General features: G+C 38.5%; 2 protein-coding genes across 4 annotated transcripts in view; both read right to left on the reverse strand.

The window, feature by feature from the left end:
• Window positions 1–1,843: 1,843 nt before the first annotated feature.
• Window positions 1,844–26,077, reverse strand: part of CDK14 (cyclin dependent kinase 14) — a 563,325-nt gene continuing 539,091 nt past the window's right edge. For all 3 annotated transcript variants that reach the window (XM_081079441.1, XM_081079443.1, XM_081079442.1), the window contains one exon: window positions 1,844–5,277. The gene's annotated coding sequence lies outside the window, so the exon portion shown is untranslated. The remainder of the gene's footprint in view (window positions 5,278–26,077) is intronic.
• On the reverse strand, window positions 7,674–8,321 carry LOC308510276 (ubiquitin-conjugating enzyme E2 variant 1). Its single transcript, XM_081079444.1, has one exon. It carries the CDS (start codon window positions 8,247–8,249, stop codon window positions 7,806–7,808), a length of 444 nt encoding a protein of 147 aa, XP_080935570.1. The 5' UTR covers window positions 8,250–8,321; the 3' UTR covers window positions 7,674–7,805.

The following is a 26,077-nucleotide window of genomic DNA, read 5'->3' on the forward strand; positions in this document are numbered from 1 at the left end:
GTTTTCCCCTGATTTGTGTCCTTTATTCTAGCCCCCTCTGCTGTATAAGCTTCTCAAAGCTAATGCCCAGAATGCCACCACCCACTGGTAGCAGCAGGCAGCTGGGCCGCTGTGGGGTTCTCATTGCACAGCCATTATTCAGTGTTAACCTAGTGGCACAGGGCTGCTCTAACACCTTCCCCTCTGGTTTCTCTTTACTCGGGGTGGGGGGCCAATGGCAACTCTAGGACTGCCGTCCTCCTTCCTGGAACTGCTCGCCTCAGGGTGCATACATCACCTCCTCCAGCCTGGCGGAGCTGGAGAGCCCCCACTGAAAAAGAACGGAACATCGGGCCATTATGAAGCTGAGAGATGATTGTCATCTCTACTGCCACACTTTAAAAAGTTCAAAAAATATTTCTCAAAGCTATTTCTTTAGCCTCTTGTCAATTCCAGCCCTCCACATCCTTTCTTTTACTAAAGAGCTCTTGGGATTAAACCAACCCAGACACACAGGCTTTAAAATGTGAGCTCACCCCTGAGGCTGTGGAAATGGCCCCAGCAATGGGCCTCTGTACTGCTGGAGCTGTTGGAATCGGGATGGTGGCATACATTTCGCACCCTTGAAACAACTCTGAGGAACAAATTATTCTTTCATGTCCATAATTCTAATCAGTTTCCAGGGTAATATTTGGCTCCCATTTAACGAAGAATTTTTGCTATTATCTCTACCTTGGGTACCGTCAAGTCTGCCTTGATGCAATTTCTCATGTCGGAATCCACTGGAGGTTGCGGGACTGTATGAAAATGCTTATGCCTTTGGCATAGGTGAGTCACACTGCGTTAGGTGAATCAGCAGAGATTTTAGGGAGCTGAAGACGCAGCAGCTCTCCTGAGCTTTTCTGGAATGGAACATGCATCAACTGAAAGCACACACGGCTGGGTTTGTGAGAATGTTAGTTTGTGAAGGGCTTATGAGATCACAGAAGTTCCAAGAGAGGAGCAAGAAAAGGGACACTTGAAGTGGCTGCTGCTGGTGTGGGGAGAAGAGGGTCTGCCCCGGCGGAAGCTAGGGGTCCTGGCTCTTTTTAACATGAGATCTGAACTTTGATTTTTACCTCAAGGGTAAACATTTTTAAATCACCAAATAGCATATTTATAAATTGATGACTGTATCTGACGCTAACTTTGTTAGCAGCTTATCAGTTCCTGGGGGTTTGTTTAGGGTTACAAAGCTGACAGATCTGACAAGAAGGAGGTGATGATGGCAATGAGACTGGCCTCCCAAGACGACACTGCCAATCCTAGTGTGAAAACAGTGCCCCCTTGCCCATTTACATGCAGGCCCCCACTAGCTGCTGTTCAGGGACCTGTGCTCAGCTCAGAGAACAGTAACGCTTCTGGCAGAATGTCGGCAGGCTGAAGCTTTGATTTGTATTCAGTGGAGCGAAACCCACTCACCTTATCTTAGGATACATATAAAAAAATTGAAGAAGAGGCAATAAAAGAAAAATAGGATTGTCATTAGACAAAACTAGATCGGCTCCAGCTGCATATCACATGTGGTGAACATCAGTAAGGAGCCGGGGGAATTGTGAAGATCCTTGAGCTCACAAGATTTGTTTTGCATGGCCTCTACTCCTTTCCCTAAATTTGGCTTAGCAAATCAAGGAAAGGGAGAGTCTGACAGACTCCTGGAACGTTCCAACAAACTCACTCCTTCCCACATCCAAGAGCATTGTGTGTTTGGTATCTTATTTCCCTCTTTAAGAATGGCTGTGTCTAAGAATTTTTAAGACAATGCTTCTTTGATATAGTATATAGTATTGCTTGGCACCTGCCAAGAAGATGCACTAAGAAAATGTACAGAGATTCTGCTATATTTTATTCCATATCATGTTACAAGAAAACAACAGTGACAGCTTGACAAACCATTACATCTTTCATAATACAGACAAATTACAACTGGTAACAAATATGCAACATGTATTATTCCATTCTCCGTACTATGTGTCATTTTTGAAGTATAATACTTTTCTGAATGATGCTAGCACGTTTCTTGGGCCAACCCCCTGTTAGAAAGTACACATCTCAGTGTATCATACAAAAACAAACACAAAAAAAGATAAAAGGAAAAAAATCCACTCCCAACTAGAGAATGTAGATTTTGTATGTGCCTATAACATATGCTGCTGTGGGAAGGGAATGAGAATAGGAGATTGTTTATTTTATTTGAGATTTTTGTTTTGTTTTGTTTTTGGTGTATGAGAAAATTACAAGGCAGTACCATAAGTGGTTTCTTCTGCCTACAAGCCAATAAGAGAGATGGAAGTTATGCGCGATTATGCCACGTATTCCTATGTATAGGGGGCAGGCAATAATCTACCCCAGTATGTACAGCCTAAACATCCTCTTATATAACAAAGATTACAAAACCAGCAATATTCACAGATGAGTATCTTATAGGTGCATAACCTAAGGTACTGATTACACTGGCTATCACACACTCACTGAGGAAAGGATACCCAGAGGCCGTGCTTTCTCTGCAAGCCAGGAGGCGCCCCTGGAAACTTTTCTCATCACTCTTGAGAGGTAGAAATAGCTTCTCATCCTTGTATCAGTGAATGGACAGCCACCCCTGCCTTATATCCCGTTTTCTTCTGAGCGCTGCAAACATGTTTTTCATGTCCTACATACCTTGTATTTTTAAGTCAACCAAACTGTTCCTTTAAGAACATGGAAATGAAGTCCCAAAGTTCCTTTTAGAAGACTGTGTGCAGTGATGTTGCATTGATGCAATCATGCTAATGTGTTCTTCCTATTGCAACTGTTTGAATTCAAGCTACTCCTTCATATAAAAATAATCTCACAACATTCCAGTGCTTTCTCAATAGAATAGCAAATCTGCTAATGAACACATTCTGTAATGATTTTCATGACTGCCCTCAGCTAGAGAAGGTGGGAAAAGAAAGGGAGAGAGAACGTGATTGCCAATGGGAGAGAAAAGGAGAGAAAGACAAATCAAACTTTGGATTTCCTGTACCGATAGCGAGGATGGATAACTCAAACCTCCTAAATAAAATCTTGTGAGAGGTATGTCTCTGTAATAAAACAGATCTCCCCACCCCACTGAGTAGTATTATGTTTCATTTCCCAAGAGAAGCTGGCTTTGACAGGGACATATATCTCGGAATGACTCTAACATTCCTAATTGAAATATTTTAACACCAAATATTTTCAAATTAGAAAGCTTATTAAATAGCAAGATTTAATGATCAGTTGCTCTTGGTTTTAAACTTAGTAAAATCCAAAAGTTATGCCTCTCCCCCAAATGAATAATAATTCAAGGTAAGTCACAGGCAAGGCTGTGTTTGATTGCATGTAAGATTTTCTTCTCCATATTTACTTTAAGAAATCCTAATTTAAGTACATGTGAAATCAAAATACCTCTAAAGGTTTCCAATAGGTTGGAATGTATGAAAGAAGAATGGGAAAGATTTCTAGGTAGCAAACACTAAACATTCTAGCCTTGTGTAACTTTTGCTCTCTGTAAAACCAATCAGTAAATAATTCCTTGCTTAGCACTTAGAAGCTTACAATGAATGCTACTTTTGGATAGGATGGATTGTGATTCACCTGGATTGTGAATATATACTCACACCTCACTCCAAGTAAGGTACCATTTTAACGTTTAGGAATTCTGAGTCTAATTCCCTAGTTATATTGGGTTTGGCTATAGGAATGCTTTTCCCTCACTTGACTCACATAGAAAGTCTTTCTCAAACTGGCTCATTCTTCCTATTCTTATATCCAAAAGTGCGATGCATTTCAAGTTCTTGGTCTCTCCTTCTATCTGAGAAATAGGAAAATGTAAAACAATGTACACGAAGGTATTTCCATAGGAATTTGTGTCCTGAGGAGCTAGGTTTCATGCTGTAGATGAATTTCCTAACCACTCCCTTGGCCTGGGATTCTGCAGCCAGACCTGCCCCAGTGGGAGACTGGCCTTCGTCAGACAGCTCTCCTTTTGGATCAAAGCTCAACAAATGCCCAATCCACTTTTCCCTCCATGTCACATGCTTACCTTCATCCTCCAGGGTCTCTCAACTCTCCTTAAACAAAGGAAGTTGGGCCCTTCTTTTTTCCCCTTCCCATCTTAAAAACAAGATGCCTGTATTGCTTCTAAAACCTGCATTCAAACAGTTTTTCCAGGAGACTGTTTAAAGTTAGGGTACCCAATGATGATTTCCAATCAGGTTGGAATGTTTTAAAAAATGTAACTTAAAGGTGCTTTGGTGTAAATGAGCAAATGTTTAGCTCTTGATAACTTTGTAATTTGCTTTTTAAATGTTAACTCTCAAAGATGGTTTTCAGGGCTACCCTAGCAGATCCAATTCTTGTGCACCTAAGTTTTAAACATTTTGTTCCTCACTCTTTTCTCCATTAAGAAAATACTGACAAAGTGTAAAAGAGTGGATGGAAAAATAAGATGTTGACAAGACCCAGAAAACATGTAAAAAGTTACCTCAATCTCCAAAGGTTGAAAAGTAAGCAATTTATTATCCTTGTCTTTGTTCTCTTAATGCTTGATACTTGTTTCTCCACTTTCAACTTACTTGGAAAACAGTCATGCTATGTGGCTTGAAAATGCTAAGCATATTCTGATATCCTATATAAATGTGCAGTTATTTCCAAGAGAGAGAAAAAAAACAAAAACAAACAAGAACACATTTGCAAATGTCCTCAAAAGGTAAGCGACAAGTCAGGCCCCAAGGCCAGGGACCACATTGTCAAGTCAGTTGGAGAACATGGATTTGCTTTAGCTAAACAGCTCTTTCCTGGTGGTTGCAAAATGTGCCCTGGTCTCAAGGAAAACACATATTGTTTTATGCCACTATGTGGCTTTTAACTACACACATTTCTGAACAAATGTGAACACCAAATGTGTTGTCTTAATGTATTTAAGACGTGGTTGGTAAAAGCATAAAAACCTTTACAGAGACGCTGTGCTGCAGAGGGGGAAATCAAACAAAATCAAACACAAAAGACTGAAAAGAATACATGCCATGTACCAGTAAGCAAAGCTTAATCTTCACATAGTTCTTGGAAATCACAAGGTAGCCAAGTGCGTGCAAGGTTTTACATAAATTGCAGAGAAAACAGGGTCTTGCCAGCTTCAATTTTCTTGTAAGTGAAATCCACCACAGGGAGTGAAAGGAAACCGATCCGTGATGCCTTTCGTATTACTGGCCACTTCATTAATGTTTTCTATTCTTCCCAGAATGATGACAACTTAATCTTGGAAGGAGGAAAAGAGAAAATTGTTATACGGTTTAAAAAAACACAACAAAAAAACTTCACATCATTCATTTTTCCTAAATTACATGAGACATCGGTCAGGCCAGAGTGAGCCCATCCGTTTTCTTCGTAGCCACCCTGAGCATCTAAGGCAAAATAGTCTCCACCCAAAAAGTTCTTATAATATGATAAACAAATGTTCTGACTGCATTTTCTTCCCTTAGGAGAATTTAACTCCATGAATTTAGATGATCTAATGTCCTCTTGGATTATTTAGAGAAAAAGAAATTCGGCAAATTTCCCTCCCTAAATTATCAATAGTAATACTGGTCTTAATCAAGTGTCTGTAGCATCATACAGGCCATTCAGAGGACATACAGTGTGTTCATTGTTCTGAACAAGAAACAGAAAACTGGATCACATACATGCTTAAAAAAAAAAAAAAAGAAAAAAACCCCAGCTGTCTATAATTCCTCGGTTGCCTGTTATCAGACCTAGTTTCAGCAGCATGAAAATTGGCCAGCATGACCTGAATTGCCAGCCTCTTCCCAATTTCCTGCATATAACGGTGTGTTTTCAATGATGCCTGCTGAAACTCGGTAACTACTTCCAACATGAATGGTTCAAAAAGAAAAAAGGGACCTTTACGCTGCTCCTGTCCACATCTCTTTCTGGTCCTTAAGCTTTTTCTTCAAGTCTCTAGGGTGGGAAAAGAATGTCTTGCCAGGAAAGCCGGAAAGAAATACAGTAGTACCTCGGTTTTCGAACATCTCTGTTGACGAACATTTTGGTTTATGAATGACGTAAACCGGAAGTAAATACTTTGGTGTTCGAACATGACTCAGAAGTCGAATATGTCACTCAGCTTCCCCTGAGTGCAAGATCCTGAGGCCTAGCTGTCGGCTGTTTTCGAATGTTTCAGAGCTTGTGGATTATGTTAGAAAATCAAGGTACCACTGTACTCTGGGTTCAATTCACACAGCCCAGAGATTCCAAACATCAGCTCCACTGAGGCCAGAATCAATCTGTCATTTTGGTTTAGAAGCTTGCGGTCATCAAGGCCTGATCAGGCTTGCTTGTCCCCTTCTATAATTCCACACTGTCATCTTCCTGGGCAGAGAGCGAACCTTGGCCTTTTGTGGAGACCTCAAAGTGCAGTCGCCTCACTGTCCCCCACATGGGCTGTAGGACCAAGGACTTCATCTCTGCATGGCACGACCTTGACCACGAGAGCCAAAAGCTCCTATCCTTCGGTTGAGGATAGTATCCTCACCACCCTCTCTACTCATCTCTCCTACTAACTATGATGATTTTTTAGAACGTTAACCTTCCATCTTTTTTTTTTATTATTGAGGTGAAATTCATATAACAAAATTAAACATTTTAAAGCATATAATTTAGTGGCATTTAGTAAATTTACAATGTTATGCAACCATCACGTCTATCTAGTTCCAAAACATTTTGTCATCCCTAAAAGAGACCCCATATCCTTTAAGCAGTCACTCCCTTTCTACCCTTGCCCCAGCCTGACAAACACTGATCTGCTTTCTGTATTTATGTATTTACCTATTCTGGATATTTCATACAAATGGAATCACACAGTATGTGACCTACGGTGTCTGGCTTCTTTCACTTAACGTGATGTTTTTAAAGTCCATCTATATTATAGCATGCATCAGTACTTCCTTCTTTTTTATGGTGAATAATATTCCATTCTATAGATATACTACATTTTGTTTATCCATTCATGAGTTGATGCATATTTGGATTGTTTTCACATTTTGGCTACTGCAAATAGTGTTGCTATGAATATCCATGTATAAGTATTTGTTTGAATACCTGTTTAAAATTTTTTGGGGTAAATACCTAGGAGTGGAATTGCTGGGTTATATGGCAATTTTGCGTTTAACTTTTGAGAAACTGGAAAACTATTTTTCATATTGGCTGCACAATTTTATATTCCCACTGTCAATACACAAAGGCTCCAATTTCTCCACACCCTTGCTTTCGTTGCTTTCTATTTTTTTTATCCTAGTGGGTGTGAATTGCTATCATACTGTGGTTTTCATTGCATTTCCCTAATGCTTAGTGATGTTGAGCACCTTTTCATGTGCTTGTTAGCCATTTGTATATTTATATATCTTCTTTGGAGACATATCTAAGTCCTTTGCCCATTTTTTAATTGGGTGGTTTGTTTTTCTGTTGTTGAGTTGCAGGAGTTCTTTATATATTTTGGATATTAATCCCTTGATTTGCAAATATCTACTCACTTTCCACTGAATGCCTTTTCACTGTTTTTTTTTTTTTTTTTTTTTTTTTTTTTGTTATAGCACAACTTATATATTTCAAATGAACAAAAATTAGTATCATTTACAGTATCTTAAGATAAACAACTGCCTTTCAATGGGAGCTTCCTTTCCAGTACTTTGAGGTCTACAAGACGTAGCTAGAAAATTTACTACTGTGGAAAATGAAGACTGCTTAAATTGAATGGGGATAGGGGGAGGGCCTGTGGTTTTTCTTTTTGATTAATTGCTGTAACACTGTCCTTCGGGTGGCTGAGGGAGTTTCATATTTTCTTTAGACATCATTAGGCGCCGAAGCTCTTGCAGGACAACTTTGATGCTATATGAATTCTGCCATTTTGCTAGCACTGATATGGCTCTTGGGTCCACCACTCCATTAGAACTATTAACTCCATTCATATTAATTTTTGTTACAAATCTTACAAAGGGGGGTGCTTCTGGGTATTTAGGTCCACATTCTATTTTAAGGCTGTATATTCGGTTTTCATAAATTGTTCTTGGAGGCCCAATTATCATCCCTGTCCATCTTGTAAGTGTCATGTCTTCGTCATCTTCTAGACCCCAGCTAACTGTGCCATCTCCTACTCCTTTTTGGCCTTCTTCGAGTTCTTCCAACAGTCGGAAATTGCGAGGGACTTTTACTCCCGAGCCCGTGGTGGCTGCCATCTTGCGTCGCTGTCGCTCCTTCACTGTTGATAGTGTTCTTTGATGCACACAAAAAAATTATTTTGGATAAAGTCCAATTAATCCATTTTCAGCTTTGTTGCTTGTGTTTTTGGTGTCATATCTAAAAATCCATTGTCAGATCTAAGGTTATAAAGATTTACCCTTATGTTTCTTTCTAAGAGTTTAGTCCTTGCAACGTTTAGATCTTGAATCCATTTTGAGTTAATTTTGGTATATCGTGTGAAGTAGGGGTGACATTCCACTCTTAAGAGCTCTCTGTTCTCAATAACTGAGCCAAATGTAAACAGAAGTCCTTACCTTATGTTTTTGGGAGAGGCCTGGGAGTGGATGGGTACCACACATAGGCCCTTCACTACCACTGAGTCTGACTCCTCAGTTGCTAGCTCACACTCTTGCTGCTTGTGGAACAGTTCTGTATGTGGCTCATTTGGCCACCCCTCCCCTCTGCCAGGTTGCCCAGATATGCCTTTATTAAACCTCTTCTTTAAAAAGTCACCACTCCAGCAGAAATGATTACATGGGAACTATGGCCTTAGCCCACATTTCATCCCTTGCTCTTCCAGGGAAATAAGGACAATCTACCCTTGTCCGTTGCGCCCATGTGATCATGCATTCTGATTTAGGCACTGACATCTTTTCTGAGGCCCCTGACATCAGGGTGAGAGAGAGTACCTGTCCCCGCAGTATTTCAACCACACCTTTCCACAGGCATCTTTAGCCCAATCCCACTATCAACCTTGATATTTTTATTAAGCAGATGACTGAAATGCTTTTTCTCTTCCATGTGGCTTAAATAGCAGCTGAGATTCCAGCTCTCCCAGGCTGCCTGGGAGAGCTGTGGGTTTGTCCTGCCATCTGCTTGCCTATGCAAGGAGTCCGTACAGTCACACTGAAATGGTAAAGTCATTCATTGCCTGGCTCTCCTCCACGCCATCACATTAACCAACAGAACCAGCAGACCTAGTGACCAAGCTGACCGCCTGAACTAGTTACTTCATTTAGTCGCTCTTGAGGTGTGGGGACACTGCCTGGGAGGCAGCAAGGAAGGGGGCGCGTGGCACCATTTATGTTCTCAATTAAGCTAGGTTGTGTTGACCGTTGTGTCTCTAGAGCATAGCCCAGACACAGCTCAGTAAATGGTTGTTGAATGGATAGGAAGGGGAAAGGTAGACTCTGAAAATGTGGGAGAAAAAGATGTTCTCGGATGTAGAGTTCTCTCCTGGCACATTGGCTGAGGGCAAATGCTATGCCTAAGCTCTAGCGCACAGTCCTGGGTACAGAGAAGACCACCCACAGATACACTACAGGCGGAGAATGGTGGGGAGCGTTAGCACCTCCCCGTAGGCCAAGCTTCGTTTTCACACCCCATGGCGTTTTATTTGAGAGGAGTGATCTGATTTCATGTCACAATAAATTACATGGTCACCATAGTCCATCACATATTACTATCCTGGTGGGTTGATTTAAGACTTTTTTTTTTAGCCATTGATGGTGTCTGTCCTTGCCTTTGACCTGATTCTTCGAGTGGAATCTCTAAGACAATTGCATGTTCCTAACCCAGGGCATAAGCAGAATTGGATAATAAAGGATAATACATAACAATAGTAATTGAATAATAAATGGTGAACACAGTGATTGTGGATAAATCCATGACTTAGGTTTGGGCTCAGACATTTAATGAAAGCAGGCAACAGTTAAAAAAAAAAAAGAAAAAAAGAAAAGGAAGAAGAAAGGAGGTGCCAATGAGAGCCAGACTCTTTTCCATCTCTGTGAGATGATTCTATAGCCCAAATTGTACCACCTAATCTGCCTGATATTGGTCACTAGCCGCATGGGATGTCCCTTCTCCCTCTTTGAGAAACATCAGTTTCAATTTCAAGGACTACATACATGTAAGGTAGATCAGTTTACTGCTAGAAAAATTCTTTAAACTCTAGATGTAATCATACATTGATGGGTGGGGATATAGGTGGAAGGAGAAGAGGGTATACGACATTCGAAGGGAAGCAAAATATAATAGCAATGTAAGTCCATCCCGTACACTTAATTATCAAAATAGACTGTATACACTATACAAATGAACACTGAATATGAATTCTAAGATCAGCTTTGTGTGTATCAACTCATAGGTATATGAATCATTAGATTAATGGATGCCATTTTTATCTCGCTCTCTGCTTTTACAATGTTCTTTCTCTAGAAATGAATGTTTTAAACAAGAAATTGGATTTTATCGATAAAATCCTTATTCAGAACTATCTACATAGAGCTTCTCAGCTATAAATATTAATTAATTGGATCGCTGATACCCATAATGCAACTTTGTTCTGACCCATGTGCCCTATGAACTAGATATTTTTTGGATTCAATTTTCTTAAAACCAACTGTCAGCATCATGTGATGGAGGAGATGAAAAATGAAAATGAGCAGTCCTGCTGTGCGGGTGGGTGACCTGTGGGAGAGAGTCGGCCTGGTAGGATTTTTACAGGAACCATCAGACACAGACCAATTGATTAGATCATCTCATACCCGCCACCAACTAGGCTCAAGAGACTAATTAGAGAGAGTACTGCCTGCGCAGGCACCCCATTGACACCTAATTTGCTCAGCCAAAGCCTTTGGGGAAAATGTATTATCTCTGCAGCTGCACTTCATGCATTTCTGATTTGAGGCATAAGCAAGGAGAGCTTCATCACTCTTTTGAGCAAACTGAATGTAGAGCCCTTAAGTGCTAAATGCAAGCAAACAGACCCAAATTAAAAATGGGCCAGGCTCTTTCTAATTCCCTCTGTGCTCCCTGTTAAATCTCCATGTGTACACACACACACACACACACACACACAAACACACACACACACACACACACACAGTTTACTTGTCAGTGGGATGACACAGCCGAGGAGCCCAGCTCAGGGTGCTTCCGTGGGATCAGATGGTCTCTTTCACTATCCTATTTACCCACTCTAAGGTGTTGTGTTGGTTTTATTGTTCTTCTTATTTTTTAATTTTTATTTTTTTTTTCTGCTGCATTGCTCTTTCACAATTTCATAAAGTATTTGTTTTTCTACAGGAAGACTCGCTCCCCACCCCCATTTTTTACTCTGCAAGTCTTCACTGGAGACTAGTGATTGTTTTGGTCCCGAATTAAAACAACTGTAGGTTTTCCTTTCATTGCCTACACTGTGAATAGGATATTTACAAGGATACATGTGAAACTCTGTGCTCATTTCTATTTGAGCGACTTCCTTGTAAAAATGCCTAATAGAGAGGGAAGAATTATTAAAATTCGATAGAAAGAAAGCTACCTCATGATAGCAAAGACAGTATAAAATTATAAAATAATTAAATTCTCTTCAAGAAAGACAATAAGTATCATTTGACCAAGTTTAGCTTTTATCTGTTTCTAACTTAGAGTAAAACTAATTCCAACCTTCTTTTCTAATGTAGAATCCAAAATGCTGGTACCTAGGAGGCATTGAAGGGTAGATATATAATTCACTACATGTCTTTTTAAAAAAGGAAATAAAAGATAAAAATCCAGATGGTATGGAAGAAATGGGGTATCTTGTGCCAAATCCAGTGGCTATGGTGAATGCATTTCCATAATGCTGAAATAAAACAAACAACAAAAAATCCAGGACTTGCTATAATGGTGTTCTAGAGTAGACTTACTGATTTCCTGCCTTTTCACCCCCATGTTGATGAATGATTTTACTCATGTGTTCTAGTAAATTATAATTCTGCTTTGTAATTTTCGTATTTATCTTATTCATAAAAAATGGGTGATAATTTGCGAGGATCATTTTAGCTGTCTACTTTTTAAAGCAGCATTCAAGATCGGCCTAAATTGGGCACCCAGATAGTCAGAGGATTCCAGTGGTCATGGGCATAAATATCTTTCTGAAGGTATATGGAGTGTGGCTGTAGGGAAGATGTTGGAAAATAGAAAATCAGGGCATTAACAAGCATATATAACTTGCTTTAGAATTATTTGTTTTCATGGAACACAAAGTTCAGAAAGCTCCTTTTCCCCAAATACCATGATAATAAGAGTTCACATGAAAAATAGCCAGGAAAAAGAAAACCTACCAGGCTGGGCCACTTTGAGTTTGATTTTTCTTAAAATACTAAGAAAAACAACCAAATTAACCTGTTGTACCTAATTCATCTTCAAGCAGAGAAGATGAAGATGATTTCTTCTACCATAGAAAACTAAATCCACAAGTAAGGTGGCTAACGCCTAAGCACCTAGGCAAATCCACATCTCTCTGAAGTAAAAATATCATGTATATATACAAATACATACATATATGACATATGTACTCATTTGTATATATATAACACATATAGACAAATTTTATACTATATATTTTATATGAACGTTAGCCTCCAAATGGTAAGTTTTAAATTCCATGTTGATTTTACAAAATTGGGGTCAGATTAATTTCTTCATTTTTTGAGTTGAGTTTAATTATGTTACGATTTGGCTAGAAATACAGGTTTTCTTTTAGAACATCTGAAATCAGTACTTTCAGTTACTCTGACATTGCACTGAAGCTCCTTAGGGGGTAGGAAGGAATGGGATAAAGCAGAAGGAAGTAGAAAATTAGTCAAACCTACTTCTGTAACTTATTTCTGATTTATGATAATCATGCTTCTTCCCTCCAGAAGAGAACACATCTTTGAGACCAGCAAGAGAATATTAATTAAAATGAATGCAGAGATAGACAGGCTTTTGTTTTAAGCTTAACAGAAGGTCCATCATTCAAAATAGCCCAAATTCTTTTAAGTTGAAAACTGTTTGGTAACATCCATATGGAGGCACAATGGACTAATTGCAGCAACTTGGCACATTTTTAGCTTCATGCCAAGTGATGATTTTAATTAAAATTGTTGAGGCAAAGCTATAAGTCTAACATTTCAAAACAAAGCATTTCTCACATGAGGAGACTGACTTAACATATCATTTCAATAATTATCATTATCAACGGACATTTATTGAAATCCTCATTAAAGACCAAGCATTATATGATGTGTAATTAGCTGTGATTGAAAAGAATGCTCTATTTTAATGGTGTGACTGCTTATTAAATCAGATTTATGTAAATGTAAAATACTGGTCATATTTTAGACACTTGTGGACTAAAGAATAGCAATTCTGGGAGCCTGTCCTGTTTCAGAGAAGGCTGAAAGAAGTGCAGGGAAAGTAGTAATCTAGAACCACCAAGAAACAATCGTTTTTAAAAAATCATATATACACACACATATACATATATATGTATATATAATCATAAATATAAAATCATATACACATACATACATACATATACTGTTTCAAATAGTTCATTGAAATAGTTGTAATGACAAAGTTAAGAATAGAAAAGGTTTTACCAAATATTGCTTATTCTTTTCAAGGATTTCGTATTTGAAGCTTTGTTTGCTCAGCACACCTTTACACCTGAGTGGCTCTCAAGTGAGTATAACTTAATTAAATAGGATTTTGACAACTTAACCTTCCTTATATATTACAGTCCTACTAAAATATATTTAAATAAACCAAATACAAAGTCATGTAATCCAGAAGTATGTACATTTTTAAAAAATAAAACACACACACAAATCTCATAAAACCACTTCTAAGTATTTAGCAGTCAGAGAAACACAAGAGTTCATGTCTGACTTTAATTAAAAGATCTGAGAGGAGATGCGACTTTATTTTGGACTGATTTAATTTTTCAAATTAAAATTTGATTAGAATTATTGTCCAATGTGCTGATGCACAAGCAGTTTTCATGCTAAGGGCTTGAAATCAGTATATATGATGACATACAATTTGAATCTGTCTCGTGAACCATCTTATTCAGCAGAAATTTGCGAAGTTCAAACACGCATTTCTGTAGCGTAAGTTAGGTCACCTATAATTGGTAAATAGGGAATGGTGTCAGCATAAACCAAAAGCCGTGTTGGCTCGTGGGAGAGATTTCTTCCTATTGTTAAAGTTTTGAGCCACCAAATCACAGTAGCCATGTGCAAGAGACATAAACACAATTGTATGCAAGCTGGAGTGTGTAAGGTCCTGTACATGATGTCCATTTACTCCACATGCTTCTTTCTTGTTGGCTTGGAATGGCCACATGCTGTCTTGGAATTGCTTTTGTTTTTGTTTCTTTATACTTTATTTATGTATTATTTTGACATTCGATATTATTTTATATTGATTTAAGGTGTACAGCATAGTGGTTAGACATTTATTTAATTTAAGAAGTGATCGCCCTGACTAGTACCCACCTGGCACTATACTTAGTTATAACCATATTATGGACTATATTCCCTCTGCTTTATATTCCTGTGACTATTTGGTAACTACAATTTGTACTTCTTAGTCCCTTCACCTTTTTCACCTGTCCCCCAACTCTCCTCCCACATGTCACCCCGACAAATCTAGTACCCATCCAACACCATACATAGTGATTACAGTATTATTCACTATATTTCTTATGCTATACCCCACATCCCCATGTCTACTGTGTAACAACCAATTTGTACTTCTTAATCCTTTCCCCTTTCTCACTCACCCCTAACCCCCCTCCCATCTGGCAACCATCAAAATGTTCTCTACCTATGAATTTGTGTCTGTTTTGTTTGTTTTGTCTCGGAATTGTTTCTTGTACAATTTCCCTAGATCTTGGCACATTTTGCCCCTTCATCCAAAGTTCAGCATCCTCAATCCTTCCATCCAGCGTCTTTCACATGTAAACTGTGCTAGTAATTCTTATTAGTGTTTTTACTGCTTTTGCGAGTGCTAGAGACTGAATGTTTGTGTCCCCCCCCCCCACCCCCACATTTGTAGGTTGAAACCTAATCCCCAATGTGATGGGATTTCCAGGTGGAGACTTTGGGAGGAGGTTAGGTCATGAGACCACATGAGTGTGATTAGTGCTCTTATAAAGACACCCCAGAGAGCACTCTTGCCCCTTCCGTCATGTAAAAACACAAGAAGAGGAAGAGGGTCCTCACCAGACGCAGAATCTGCTGGTACCCTGATCTTGGGCTTCCAGCCTTCAGCGCTGTGAAAAATACATCTCTGTTGTTCAGAAGCTGCCCAGTCTACAATATTCTGATATAGCACACTGAACAGACCAAGTTGAATACATTTTGATTGGTCTGCCCTTTATTCTCTTTTTTCCCACAAGCCATACAATTTTTACTTTAATATTTTGCTGAACACAGGTAGGAACATATCATACCATAGCAGAAACATCTATTCCTGTGGGGCACATTCTGATACTGTCACGTGGTGACACACTGTGGACAGGACCATCGCATATCATTTCCACCAGGAAATATCTGCTGACAGCAAGAAGGGTCCAACAGCACATGCTGAGGGGTGCTGATGCCGGAGAGCCCGCTAAGCTCCCCACCAACTCTTCCCCATGTAGCTGCTTTTCAATATGAACGGTGCCAACGAACAACTTCTCAACAGAGGAGAAACCACCGAGTATGACTCACAAAAGCTAAGATTTGATCTACTTGCAAAGACATCTGACAAAGACAACATGCAACTCTCCACAAAATTGGTTATTTTAAAGTACTTGGATATGCATTATGCTACTATAACAAGTTGCTGTCTTTCTATAAAACCCAAGATGAGTTCTGATAGATATAATCTCCCACTGAAACGTGTATCAATGGAAGAAAGAAACACCAGCATTTTGTGCCCAATAAGGCAGGCATATATTCGGGTGTTAGAAACCAGATGCAGGGGAAGCAGAGAGGGTAGGTGAAAGTGGTGAAGTGGAGAGCCTTCCACGCTGTGCTAAGGAGTCTGGGCTTTATCTGTGTGGTGAGGAGGTCTTAGAGGATTTTGAGTAGGGAGTTGTCAAGTTCCAACCCAAGGACAATTACTTAGTACTTTCACACAGATGAAGGCTCACCTGCTTCTGTGAAGTTTATAGATTAAAAGCTGTCTTCTTCAGGATGCCATCATATCAGATAATGCAACCAGTTCTTCAAATGACTGTTGCTACTGCTCACAAAGCACCGGGTTTGTAATAGTTAATGTAGAAAAGGTCTTAGTCTACCTGTGAGAAATATCCTAGACTAATGATGACATAGAAACTAAACTTCTTCCCAAGGACTGCAGTTTTCGAAACGTAGCTCACGGGGATACTTTGGACATTTCATTCACCAGAAAGATGCCTTTGATACTCAATAAACAGTTTGTTCGCTTGTGTCTTTATATTTGTCCACGCATTTAAAAAGAAAAGGAAAAAAATATGCACTAACTCCTAGCTTTACTTCTCTGCTGTCCTTTAATAACTCAAACATGATTTACTGTTTTTGATTAGCACACAACCTCAGACAGACTTTAAATTGCAGCGTTTGGAGTTCTGAAATACCATCAAATCTTTTAAAGAGCAACTGCAATGAATTAGCAAACGTCATCACTACACTCTTGTCTTGATTCACTGGGGCTGCTCGCTGTGGACTAGGGGTTTCAGCTCATTAAAAATGTGAAGGCTGTAATGCCTGATGAATAAGCCATTCACATCAACATAATTAGTTTCCACCTGGTATAAAACAATTAAAGTGCCAACCACTCAGTGGTTTAGTGGCAGAGCACAGAACAGTGGTTGCAGGCCTGGGTCAATGTCTCACTTCCATTGGCGACAGAGCTGGACAGTACAATGACAGTAGCTGGCACACACCAGGCTCATGGATTGAGGGATGCTTCATGTTTTTTTAGTGTCCACTGGTGGCAACAATGGAGTTAAGAGTATTGAACTCTCATGGTGAGAGGCAATGCAATCCCCTTTTCCTTACCCCAAACCAGGATCACACACACAGTGTGGTAAGTCAGGAATGTGACAACTTCTCTTCCACATCTGTGAATGGGAGCACATCTCAGAAAGCTCTTATTTCCTCTTCACACAGATGCTGAAGAACAAAGTCCTGTCTTGTCTGGGTAATGCTGTTTGTTATACAGTCTATTGGCATTCAAATTGCACTCTAAGCACCTATATGTCTCATGACGCCCTATTAAGTTCTTTTCATAAGTTGTGACTTTGAACACTGGGGTCATTTGGAACAACAACAACAAAAAACCAGATCTCATGACTTTGTTGCTTCATGTTACCATGGTAAAAAAAAATCACCACAGTTCCATTTTTCACATTATAATTAAATAGAATGTGTATTGTACAAAGTATACAAATGTGAAACAAACAAACAAACAAGCAAAACAAAACAGCCTAATAAGATCTAATAAGCTGCTTTGGTTTTGTTTCTTTCGCAATTCTTAGATTTTGTGGCTCTGCATGAGATGTTATGCACAATAAGACAGGACTTGAAATACTAAAATGGAAAAGCTCTTCGTTTTCTAATTCCTAACCTCCTGAGTTTTAGTGCTAGAGTGTGTGTCGGTCTCATAATCAATTATTGAGTACCTTGGTCCAAGCAGGATATAAAACTACTCATGCTTGGATCAACACAGTGAAGTTCAATCTCATCTCTCTCAGTACTTCCTTATTAGGAAAAATGTTAACAGGTTGATTTTCAGGGACTGATGTATGCCTGGTAAAATGTAAAGAAAAACAGGGCAACTCTTTCTTTAGGTCCATGGGATGTAGTGTGGTTAAGACTGTCTACGTACTAGAGATGGGTGATTCAGATAAGACATATTTGAGGCAGATAGGGTACAGGGGAATTACTAAGATTAATGGTGTGAAGTCAAGCAAAGAAATATTTGAGACTAGAAAACAATGAATGGCAAGAAGAGCTTTATGTTAGAACCACCTTCAAATAAAACTGTACAAACCCTACCCAATCTGGAAAAAATACGCCATCATGTTCACTGTTTGGAGGGCTGTCTTGCTAAGCCCTACACACACTCGTATATCTTGACCATAAATTCTTTGTACTTGAAATTTGCATACAGATCGTCCCCAGTTTAATGATGGCTCGGCTGATGATTTTTTTGAATGTACAGAGATATGAAAGCGATACACATTCAGTAGGAACTGTACTTTGAATTTTGATCTTTTCCTGGGCTAACGATATTCAGCAGGATACTCTCTTGTGATGCTGGGCAGCAGCAGAAAGCTGATTTTGCACAAGTGTAGGCCAATGCCAGTGTTCTAAGTACATTTAAGGGAGGCTAGGCTAAGCTGTGAGGTTCAGTAGGTTAGGTGTAGTAAATGCATTTTTGACTTACGACATTTTCACCTTATGATACGTTTATTGGGATGTAACCCCTTCCTAAGTTGAGGAGCATCTGGATAGATTTATTTCTATGCACCAAAGAATTGCCTCTGTTATATATTTCTGCTACCTGGATTGTCTCGGGTAATTTGATGGGATATTTTGTTTTAGTAAATCAAAACAATAAACATGCTTTCCCTCAGAAAAAACAACAACAAAATATTGCCTCTAAATTAACTCAATAAATCACTAAATTATAAAATAAAATCAACTTCCATTCACTTATTTTAATGCTTGTTCTGTCTGCTGTGATATACACAGTTGTATGTACTCTAAATGTGACGATCATATATTTTACCAACATTTTATTAAATTTTTCAAACATATACCTAGAAAAACGAAAGAATTTTACAGTGAACATCCATCTACAATGAACATTTTGAAATGTCTGCTTTGCAACATATCTATTAATCTGCCTACCCATCTATCCATTCATTAATCCATCCTATTATTTTGAAGCATTTCAAAGTAAGTTGCAGAAATCAGTACACTTCACCCCTAAACATACATATCATTAATTAGAGCCCAATACAGATTTATGTTTTTTAGGAAAATTTTACTTATACTACAATGCACAAATTTTAAGTGTATCACTTGATGAGTTTTAACGGTATTATCCAGAAAAATGTTACATTGCTATATAATAAGAGAGATCACTTTTAATTCAGAACCCGAGAATATGATTTTTCTTTCCAAAGAAAAATATTTAATGTCACCCACTTTCCTACTCTCACCAACTCCTCAGTGGACAGAACACTGATAAATACAACTGCCAATAAAAGAACAGGAGCATTTAGATTGTGATAACTCTTAACCTTTTGGAGTCCCTGCCATACTTGAGAAAAAGATGAACACCAAGGAATTCTTTCCAGAAGACTGCATCTATATAACTGCAGGCAGCTTTTCTTTTCATACAATTTCAGTTGGTTGACAGACATTCTGAATTCCATTCATAGACCCATGGAACGCAGGTCAAGAACCTCAGGATTAGAATGCCAGAATGCTGAAACATCAAGCAGTATTTCCACCATCGAGACATAATTTTAGAGCATAGTGCAGAGAAAATACCTTCCATGAAAGTTGAGTACTTAAAAGTAATTTCTTTTGAACCAGTGGCACCGTCTAGGGGCAGTTCTGTTTAGGGGGGTGGAGAAGGCTTGCGTGATTCCCTATACCTTCCCTAGATAATAAAAATACAACCAACTAACCAAAACCAAAACAAAAAAAACCCCAAATCTCATTCAGCATGTGCATCATATGTCCTTCAAGAGAGGTAGAACTTGGACCATTCTATCTTATGAAGGCAACTGCCAATAGGAGAAGCATAAATGGGCACTGTGGATCCCTAAATAGGGAGCTAAGTCAATGACCCTCAGAGTATGAGGAGCTGAGTCAAAGATTCTTTTCCTCAAACACAATTCTTCAATCATCCCTCCCTTTTCTTCTCAATTAAAGTCATTATCTGTGATGTATCAACATTAGTGTAGGATAAAAGGTAAATGGAAACTAATTCTACAGCACTCATTCTTACTAATTATATTAAATACCATTAACAATCACTTTATTTCACGTGCTATCTTTGTTACTTTATTGTTGCTGAAAATAAAAATGATTATTATGGCTTCTCATGGCTTTGCCAATGACCCTGAACTCTTATTTTCCCTTTTAAGGTGAAAAACAGTATTAGCCAAGAATGTGCAATTATTTTTAATATGGCCACCCATGTTTATCCTCTCAGAAAGGCTCACAGACATCTCATCTGAGCAGCTGGAGAGGATTTATTGTGCCCCACAACAACCTTCAAGGCAGGTATTTCATTTTATGGTTGAGAAAGCTGAAGCCGTTAGAGAAGTATTTCCCATTTCTACTCTGGGGACAAACCTCTTGTTTCTTTGATCAGTAACAATGTTTCTTCCTATCATCAGAAGACCAACACATGGTCTTCTACATCTGCTCTTCACAGACTGATCTGGTCTCTATGGTCTTACTTTGGTTCTGTCTTTTCACTTGTAGTGTATCAGAACTTGGCCTGGAAGCTTGGCCAAGAAGCTGATAATTGTTGCAAAATTTTCATCTCTCTGTCTCAGCTTTATCGACGCATGTACGCAGTTCATCCTGGGCACATGAATTACTGGTGCCTTCCTTGCTAGGGGACAGCTACCTCTAGTTACACGGTATTTCTTTATGACCTTCCTTGGTAGCAGCAAGACCCCAAGGACTGCAAATCTTCAGGAACCAGTTAAGAAAGGAAAAAGAAAGTGTGAAGTCAGGGATGAACCATGACTCCGCAGACTCATTCCAATCAGCATAAGGTTGCCATAGCAACCACACCACACTGTCCTACTATTAATACCTTGCTCCTACCACTGATCTGCTTGCTGGTTTGGGTGTCCATGGAAATTTGCACAGAATTGCTACAGCTCTCTGATCAATTTTACTTTTATACAACTTAATTTTATGCCATGTCTTCCCCTTGAGCATTACATAAATAAGAGACTAAGAGTTACAAAATAAAAGGACACATAAGGTTTTTTGACCAGTTTTCGACCTGATCAAATGTGAGAAGATCATTCCTCCTTTCCCCTTCTCAGAGCTTCACATTTCCTCTTCCCTGATTCGTCCTTCCCTTAACACACCCACAGACACATACGCACACCATTTGAATGTCAGTTCTTGAAATTTTTGAAAGAATAGTCTGAAGAGACATTCTAAACATACAGATATGGGGTCCTAAGTTTTTACAGACTTTAAATCCTTCCACAATTGAGCCAAAGGAGAGGAAGTTTAAGGAAAAACTGGACTTGGCATACTAAAATCGAAACTTTTTTCATTTGACATGGCTTCCTTTTAAATAATAAGGAAGGCTCACTTCCTTTATGTTTAAGCACCAAGAAAATAGGATGTTCTTTAGAAGTTCTGAGGGAATAAGGGGAGAAAACCCTGCTGTGATTATTCTCGTGGCTTGTGGAGCCTGGTGGCCATGGAGTTGCTGACCTGGGCCAGGTAAGGGATCTTTCACGACAAAGGACCAAGAGCTGTACAAAGCCCAAAACAAAAACAATGCTGACAGTGAGACCAGACATCGGAGGCACTACCAGGGACCAAGCTCAGAGACAGAGTCAAGTGGCTTTGAGGTCATTTGTGTGGGGTGGGCAACCTACACCTGATGATATAGGGCGGAGATTGAGGGGAAGAGTTCATTTAGGCTGAAGTATGAAACCCTCTTCAGCAATAGAGGTGTGGGGCTTGATCTCTAGTGACGTGTGAGACCCCGCTGTTTGATTCTGACACCATCCTTTCCTTTCTTTTCTTTTCTTATTGAAATCTTCAACTGAGGTTCCTTTCCATGCCTGACACCCACATAAGACTTCCATTTTTGTCCCCTGACTTATTTTCCTCTTTTGGAAATCCTTCTTGAAGATCTCTGGGATCAAAGACAATAACAAGTAATGACTTTTCACCCTGCCCTAGAAATGCTTTACATTATCTCTAGTGTCTGCTAACATTTTTGTGATGGTCATTCGTGCTAGTCACCAATTTTCAGCTCTCTGCCTTCTGGACCCTGAGTGGAGCGCCTTTCCCAGCTCTCTTGGAAGTTAGGGGTGGCCATTCGGCCTGCTAGGACTAATGAAATGTGCACATCCATTTTTCTGCTTTAAGGGCCAGTACTCATCTTGACATGACTCTTCTCCCTTCTAAGGTGACTGAGGAAGCATGTGTGGAGATACAGCGTCTGTTAACCTGTGTTGCTGCGCAGGGTCCCCCACAGACTACTATTGAGTGTGAGCAAGAAATAAACGTTTGTCATATTAAGCCATAGCAAAACCGAGCCCATCCTGAGTGATACTATGCCTATTACGTCTAATTTGGGTCCTAAGTCTGTGGACAGAAACTACAACTGACCTACACTTCAAAACAATCCTAGTGAGCTAGTTGGTTTTGTCATTCTTTATTGCAATAAGGAAAATGAATGATAGACTCACGACTCACAGCTAGGTAAGTGGCAAAGTTGGAACTTGTAGCCTGATTTTATTACTCCAAATCCGACACCCTTTCTACTCTATTGTGAAGGCAGTTAAGTCTTAAATGGAGAGAAAATTTACTTCTGTAAAGCAACAGAACTGGATTTGATAAGGCAATGAGAAAAATATTACAAGCTATACAAGAAAATTCATGCTTTTATGTGAAAAAGATGAATAATTGTACTAGATGTAACTGCCAAATTTTACGGTGTTTTATTTTTGCTTGTGTTTCTTCCTTCTAGCAATGGGAAAGGTTCCAGACATCTGGTGAAGAAAAATTGGGATTCTCATATGAATATCACACTCAGGTTGGGTAAGTTAAACTTTATATAATTCGAATCTGAGTAAAATTCAAGTAACAGTATTCTTTGAAATAAAGCATGAAATGTCATGTATATCAATAAGGAAATGGAAAGATACATGCAAACTGTTAATATTAGCTACCTCTAGGAGGGAGATCAAGATTTTTTTGTAGGGTGGGAACTTTAAAGTTTTACTAGCGATGCTTATATGTTATTTGGATTATTTCCCATAAGAATGTGTTTGTTAATTATGTATAATTAACAAGATGTGATAGATAACTGCTGACCCCATAAATTTGGGTTGGTGATATGGTAGTATTTGGTAATTGCAATAAAAAACTAGACCTGCTTGGTATTTGGCTTAGTTAATCAGTATTGTTTAAGCTTTGCTAAATATCCTAATATTGAAGAGAAAATTGTTCAGAAAAGGAAGAGGTAAAATATGTTTCATGCTGCACATTATATATCTAAATTGAAAAAATTTGTGATTTTTTGGTAATGATATCTATTCAAGGCAGTAATGATAAACTGAAGTGATGAAGAGGAAAAAGAGAGATAAGATATCAAAATAAAAAATAATCATGAATGTCAAATGTTGCTCAACCTCTTTCAACTAGAAACTCCTAAGACACATGTGTGAAGAAAAAAAATCAAATAACGGCATACTTTTAGGCACTTTGGTCATTACTAAATTAAAGATGAACCTTTCAAATTTAACATGTTTTTATTTTATCCTTTTTTTTTTTACAGAAAGTAAACTAGGTTTGAATCTCTTATTTCTAAATTGACCAACGATTATACAACATATTGATAAACAGTTGTTCCATAGTCACACCTTATTGTGAGGTACAATAAAATGTCGGCAATAAGGCAATGGAATTATCTTTTTCATCCAATGACTAGTTTCTTTATAACCATATTCTATAATGAGCATTAGAACAAAAGCTTTGGACCTGGCAATTTTTACGTAAAATTTTAATTAGATATTCTATAATTCGTACTCTAAACATAACAGTGGCATGTTTCTTATGATTATTTATTATCTATCTATCATCTGTCTATCTATCTATCTATCTATCTATCTATCATTTTATCGTCTGTCTGTCTATCTATCTATCTATCTATCTATCTATCTATCTATCTATCTATCTATCTATCTGATCTAGATATACTACACCTTGGTCCTGAACATCTAGCTCTTAGCTGGTGAACTCAGAATCCAGGGGAAGAAACTGACAACTGCGTACAACTCTAGTTAATTCCATTAACAGCGAGGGCTCTGTTTTGTCTGGATATTGCTTTCAGTTGCTTCGGTTGGGAGGAGATAAACAGTAGATTCTCTTTACTACTACTTTCCTCTCAATTCCGTCAAGGTTGACTAACACTTGCAGTTTGTTACACTGGTCATCATCAGTAATAAAAGAGTATGAGTTAAATACATGCAGAATGTTTAAGTAACACTTCTTAAAAATCTTTAATTATTGGAACTCAAATTTCTTTTAAAAAAAGTACAATGAATCACATGTAAGTCTCAGCACTCAGAGCTCACTCAATAGACGTTGATTCCCTTACTCTTCCTGAGCTAAAAATGATTCCAGTGCTTGACAAATAAAAGTAATCCTTCATAATAATGAGGAGGAGAACAATGGGACTAACAGTGAAGGGAACGTTACTGAGTTCAGAAGTTTAGAAGAAGTTGCTGACCATGCCTTAAGAGATTTCCATGTACTTCCCATAACACTTGCCTTACTGAAGTTGGGATTGGAAGCGAACATTGGAGTGGCTGTTTATTGATTCTCATGTGTCCTGAGTGCAAAATGAAAAAGAGAGGCATGTCTTCATTGGGGCATGTGGCAAAGAGCTTAATCAGAGAGGTACTTAACTTTATTTTTAATAAAAATAGAGTAATTTATTACAAGGGCAAAGAGGAATTATCATGTTTAAATGAATTAGACGAAGTTTTAAAGAGCTGTGATGATACAGACATAATTATATACTGTTTTTAATAATTTAACTGTTTTCTATCACTGCTTTATTTAATCTTGATACTATTCTTATGCTTTAATTGAGCAATTATTTCACCTTTAACCTATTTCTGGAGGTATTTTCTCCTGTAGATCTATTATAGCTCTGTTGTTTTCAGAAGTGTTGCCAAGTATAAAATCTCATGTGCCTATTTTTCTCTTTCGGGGTATAACTGACCCTCAAAGAGCATGTTTTCATTATCACAGATGCTACAGGATTGGCAGTAGCCCAGAACTTCTGATATCTAAATTCAAGTTCTTTCCCTGTCTCAGAATTAAAGAAAACAACAACAAACAAGCAAACAAAAAACACCCCACCTTTTGGATTCATGTGATTGCCGAAAGAGAAAGACTATAGTCAAATGTGTCCCTTTGTTGAAGAACATTAACCCATACAAATATTCTTTCCCCAAAGACAAGGATTCACTCAAAAGCAGCTTTACAGACTGTAATCTGGAAGACAAGCTTTTGTAATTTGCACACATACAACAAATGAACATTAGCAGTCAACCTGCCCACCTCAGAGCCTTCTATTCCAGAGTAGAGGCAGCCCCTTCTTTGAACGGAAACCTGCAGAGAAATTGGAATCCTCATCCACTGCTGGTGGGGATGTAAAATGGTACACCCACTTTACTGTTCATAGCAGCACTATTCATTATGGCCAAATAGGAAGTTACCCAAATGTCTATCAACTGAGGAATGCATAAAAAAAAGTGGACTATCTATAGAGTGGAATATTACTTTTTAAAAGAAAGAAATATTGATTCATGCTGCAACATGGATGAACCTTGAAAACACACTAAGTGAAAGAAGCCAGTCACAAAAGGCCACCTATTATTGGATTTCATTTATGTCAAATGTCCAGAAATGGCAAATCCACAGAAATGAAAAGTAGATTAGCAGTTGTCTGGGGCTGTGGGGGATATAGAGAAGTGGGAATGGGGAGTGATTGCTAATGGGTACATGGTTTCTTTTTAGGGTGATAATATCACCACATTAGATTGTGGTGTTGTTCGCACAACTCTGTGAATATACTTAAAAACTGCACACTTTAAGTGGGTGAATTTAATGGTGTGTGAAATACATCTCAATAAACTTGTAAAAATAAAAGAATTCTATGCTCTCTCCATGAATGAAGTCTAAAATCATAACTTTGGAAGCTATTTGCCAGTTTTATAATGATGATGATGGTTATCACA

This window comes from Rhinolophus hipposideros, assembly GCF_964194185.1.
Source record: "Rhinolophus hipposideros genome assembly, chromosome: 18".
Taxonomy (NCBI): domain Eukaryota; kingdom Metazoa; phylum Chordata; class Mammalia; order Chiroptera; family Rhinolophidae; genus Rhinolophus; species Rhinolophus hipposideros.

What these genes read in the sequence shown, in the direction of transcription:
- LOC308510276 (XM_081079444.1), bottom strand. Translation starts at nt 8,249, where the DNA reads ATGGCAGCCACCACGGGCTCGGGAGTAAAAGTCCCTCGCAATTTCCGA.